This window comes from Ascochyta rabiei, chromosome 12 (assembly GCF_004011695.2).
Source record: "Ascochyta rabiei chromosome 12, complete sequence".
Classification (NCBI taxonomy): domain Eukaryota; kingdom Fungi; phylum Ascomycota; class Dothideomycetes; order Pleosporales; family Didymellaceae; genus Ascochyta; species Ascochyta rabiei.
The window spans coordinates 1,735,503-1,739,159 of NC_082416.1; the positions used below are offsets into that span (position 1 = coordinate 1,735,503).

General features: G+C 47.3%; 1 protein-coding gene across 1 annotated transcript, besides 3 other annotated features; it reads right to left on the reverse strand.

Moving 5' to 3' along the window:
* Positions 1-2: 2 nt before the first annotated feature.
* Positions 3-1,172: a mobile genetic element.
* Positions 482-535: a tandem repeat.
* Position 1,173: 1 nt separating the features above from the next.
* Positions 1,174-3,657: part of a mobile genetic element that runs on past the window's edge.
* EKO05_0007598 (uncharacterized protein) lies at positions 2,118-3,212 on the reverse strand (the record flags this gene model as incomplete). Its single annotated transcript, XM_038947143.1, has 1 exon — positions 2,118-3,212. One exon carries the CDS (start codon positions 3,210-3,212, stop codon positions 2,118-2,120), a length of 1,095 nt encoding a protein of 364 aa, XP_038793795.1.

Consider the following 3,657-nt stretch of genomic DNA (forward strand, 5'->3'; position numbering starts at 1 on the left):
TTTGTCAGATAATATACTTAATGTTTAAAAATAATAATAAAGGTAATTAATTGATAATTATCTGTCTTAATCGCTAATTTTATGTGTGTGTGCCGCTAGCACCTAAATTAACCAAGGTTAACCCTAACCCCCTAACTTGGTTCAGCAAGGTCAGTTATCTGACACACCCCCTTAGCTTTAAGGCCCTATTAAAGCTAGACACAATTAGCTCTTAATGTACCTCTAGGTTAGTAAGCTTTTAGTTAAGTAATTCTATCTAGGTGTTAGCTGGCTTTCTTTGTTTAGTATGTTTCCCTACTCCTAGCTATCTTAGAAATGTTAACTACTTGCTTGCAGGCAGGGCCTTTGTAAGTCTATTAGCTAGTATCTTAGTGGATAGGACATAGGTTACTATTATAGTGCCTTTGTTTGCCTCTTGTTGCAGCTAATAGTTGTAAATGTCTACATGTTGTAGTTTAGTTGAGAGTTTTAAGACTTCCTTATTAATTAATTAGATAGTCTAGGTATTATTATATTAAATAGTAATTATTAATTATAAGAGGTGTATGCTAAGTTCTAATAATAGTTATAAGATAAAGATAGCTTCCTTAGCTACCTGTGCTAGGGCAAGTAGCTCCCTGTGCTAGGGCAAGTAGCTCTACTTTAGTTGTTAATGTAGTAACTGTGTCTTGTTTATTAGCTCTCTAGGTAATAGGTCCTCTATATAGTTTAATAGTATATCTATAAAAGCTCTTCCTGTTAAGATTATTATTAGCAAATAATGCATTACTAGCAACTACTAGGTGCCTGTTACCTCTAAAGGTAAGGGATAGGTCTTGTATTCCTTATAGGTATAATAGCACTTAATCTGCTGCGTTATAGTGCTGCTGTCTAGGGTTAGTTAGAAACAGTGCCATCCTAGATGTAACAAAGGCAATGTTAGGCCTAGTAGTAACTGTAGTAAAGAGGAGAGATCTAATCTTTTTCTAGTATTTGTTAATTTCTAATGCTACAGCTTCCCCTTTATTTAGTAGAAGCTTAATACTAAATATTAGTGTGTTATGTTGTATGTCTGTCTTGTCTGCTAGAGAGCTAATTTTGTTAATAAATAACGCCTATAAGAGAAGGATACTTAGGTTGTCTTAATCTTAGGTTATCTCTACTTCTAGGAACTATTGCACTTTATTTCCTCCCAGTGATTATACGAACAAAGACAGTGTATTTGTTCGCTTTGCCTATGTAAATTTTAGCGTGAGCACAGACACTCGACTGTATTTGTTCGCTTTTTCAGCGTGAATTTGTTCGCTGTTCCTGAAGTCAAATATTGCTGCAACGATTGCGGAACGTGTACAAAGTGCGTCCCAATTGTATGTTGAATTTCTAGAAGAATCGAGCATACGGTACGTGAGTGGAATATAGTAGATGTTTCAATATTAATGTTCGCAATGTTGTAGGGCAGTATCGATAAGGTATGTAGCACAATGTTCAGAGTTAAGCGCAGGTAACATCTACTCTACAGGATAGAACAATTCAAGCAAAGTTAGCTGACGCAACCGCAGAGCTGGCGTAGGACTCTTCGGCGAAGCATGACTTTGCTCTCTGGTGCTGTCGTTAACGCTGTTGTCAGTTTCGTCGTCTTTGCTGTCTTAAATCTCTTCCACCTCGTAGATGGTTGCTGGCGCCTCCGCCTCAATGCTCAGCGTTTTCTTCTCGTTAATGGGCCCGCCAGCAATTCCCTCTGGCCCTAACCAGTTCTTAAGTGCCTTGCTAGCTGCACAAATGTCTGGACACTCCTTCTTAAGTAGCTTAATCCAGACATGCAGCTGGCCTACACGGAGGGTGCGTTCTATCTAGCGATTCGCAATCTCGTCGTGTGGTATCAGGGTCAGAATGCCCCAGCCTAGCTCCTGACTAATGGAGTACCAGCGCATGGCTTGGCCTAACCGTCGTCTAAACACCTGCTTGTCCTTCTTAGTAGCGTTGGGACTAACTAACTCTACTAGCGCTGCAACTGCCTCTGTGCGGATCTGTCCCTTTCCGTATCAATTTCGCGTCCTGTCGTTGCTAGATACAAAGTCGTTATGCCAGATCTGCGCTATCTTGTTGGAGTATGCTTGACCTAGGAGAGCTGACGCCCATCAAGACTCGATATAGACAGCTGCTAGCTCTGCTTTATAACGTGTGCACATGTTCCAGGCAAAGCAGAAATCCCTGTCAGCATCGTTGCGCACACTCAGCAGCTGCAAGCGCTTAGCTCCCGCACCGGTCCTGCTCTGGCTGCCAGCGAGCTCGCTGCCACCTCTGAAGGGTGAGCCACGTTCTCGCCAAGCCTGCAGGAACTGGGCAGCGTGGTACCGAGAGGACTGGTTTCCAAGCACGCGCGCTTTCTCTAGAAGGGTGCAGGCCGTGAGGTAGGGAGTTTGGGTGGAGCTGTAGAAGTCCGTGTCATCGGAGACCGGCTGCTTGATGATCCAGGCGACAACGGACTCGTCCTTTTGCACAATAGAGGTGTAGGCAGCCTGCTCTGGAAGAGGAGCCTTGTCGCCAGGTGCTACCAGACTAAGGGCAAGCCGCTTCTTCGCACGCGAAGTGGCGAGTGTCCTGCTGCGTTTTTGCTCCGCACGGCGGTTGTTGTTGGAGATGGTAGTGATGTGCAGAGGGGAGTCTTTCAGCTGCTCATCCGGTTCGCTAGGCTGTGACAGCTGAGGGCTGGCTGGATGTGTCTCATCGGTGGTTGTTCGAGCGCGCTTTGGTGTAGGGGCCGGCGCAGATAGGTGTGGCCGCTTCTTTTGTTGCGGGGGTGGAGCAGAGGCCTGTTGTGAAGGGGAAGCAAAGGGCTTCTGCGCAGACGGCGGCTCTTCTATCCCGTCCTCCGCAAGCGACTCGGCCGCGCAGACCAGACGATCCCAGATATTGTCAGGCAGGACGTCGTCAGCGAGCGTCTCGCGCAGAAGCCAGATCGCTGACAAGACGGAGTGGGCAATGAAGACGGGCTTGCAGACGCTGGCATCGTCACGGGTGGGGATCAGCCATCCTGCGCTGTGCGGACGAGCACCTGGATCACGCTGCGAGCGTGAGATGGTCGCTTGGCAGAAGAAGAGCTTCTCGTAGTCCTCATTCGGCGGCTCGTACGCGTAGTTGCGAACGAAGTCAGCTTCGCTGGCCAGAGGAAAGCTCCGACGACCGCCATCAAACCGCTCTGCGGCGCTGTCTAATGCTGCCAACCAGTACATTATCGACTTGTGTACTGCGAATGAGGTTACAAGCAGAAGTTCGGACAAAGGTTGTGCAGAAAGGGGGTTAGGTGTTGTTGAGGTTCTGACGCGGTCACACCGCGGCACCGAAAGTCAGGCCGCGCACGGATGTACCACGACGCCCTCACCAACCAGCGTTAGCGGAGCTAGGAGCGCAATTAAACCAAAAGCAAGATCGATACACAGTCTGTCGATCAATATGCCGGGGGATAGCAAACACTAGGCCAACGGACGTGTTGCATAGCGCCCACTTGTGTCCCTTCTGCTCCTTACACCATAGAACTATTTGCGCAGCTGTTTAAACACCAGCCTGAACTTCGAGTTGTAGTTTGTAAACCATGTGCTACTGCTATTCCACCAGCGCAGATCGTTACGCACCTCAAAGAGCGCCATCCTAAGGTCACAGTCGCTACGCGCAAGAGCC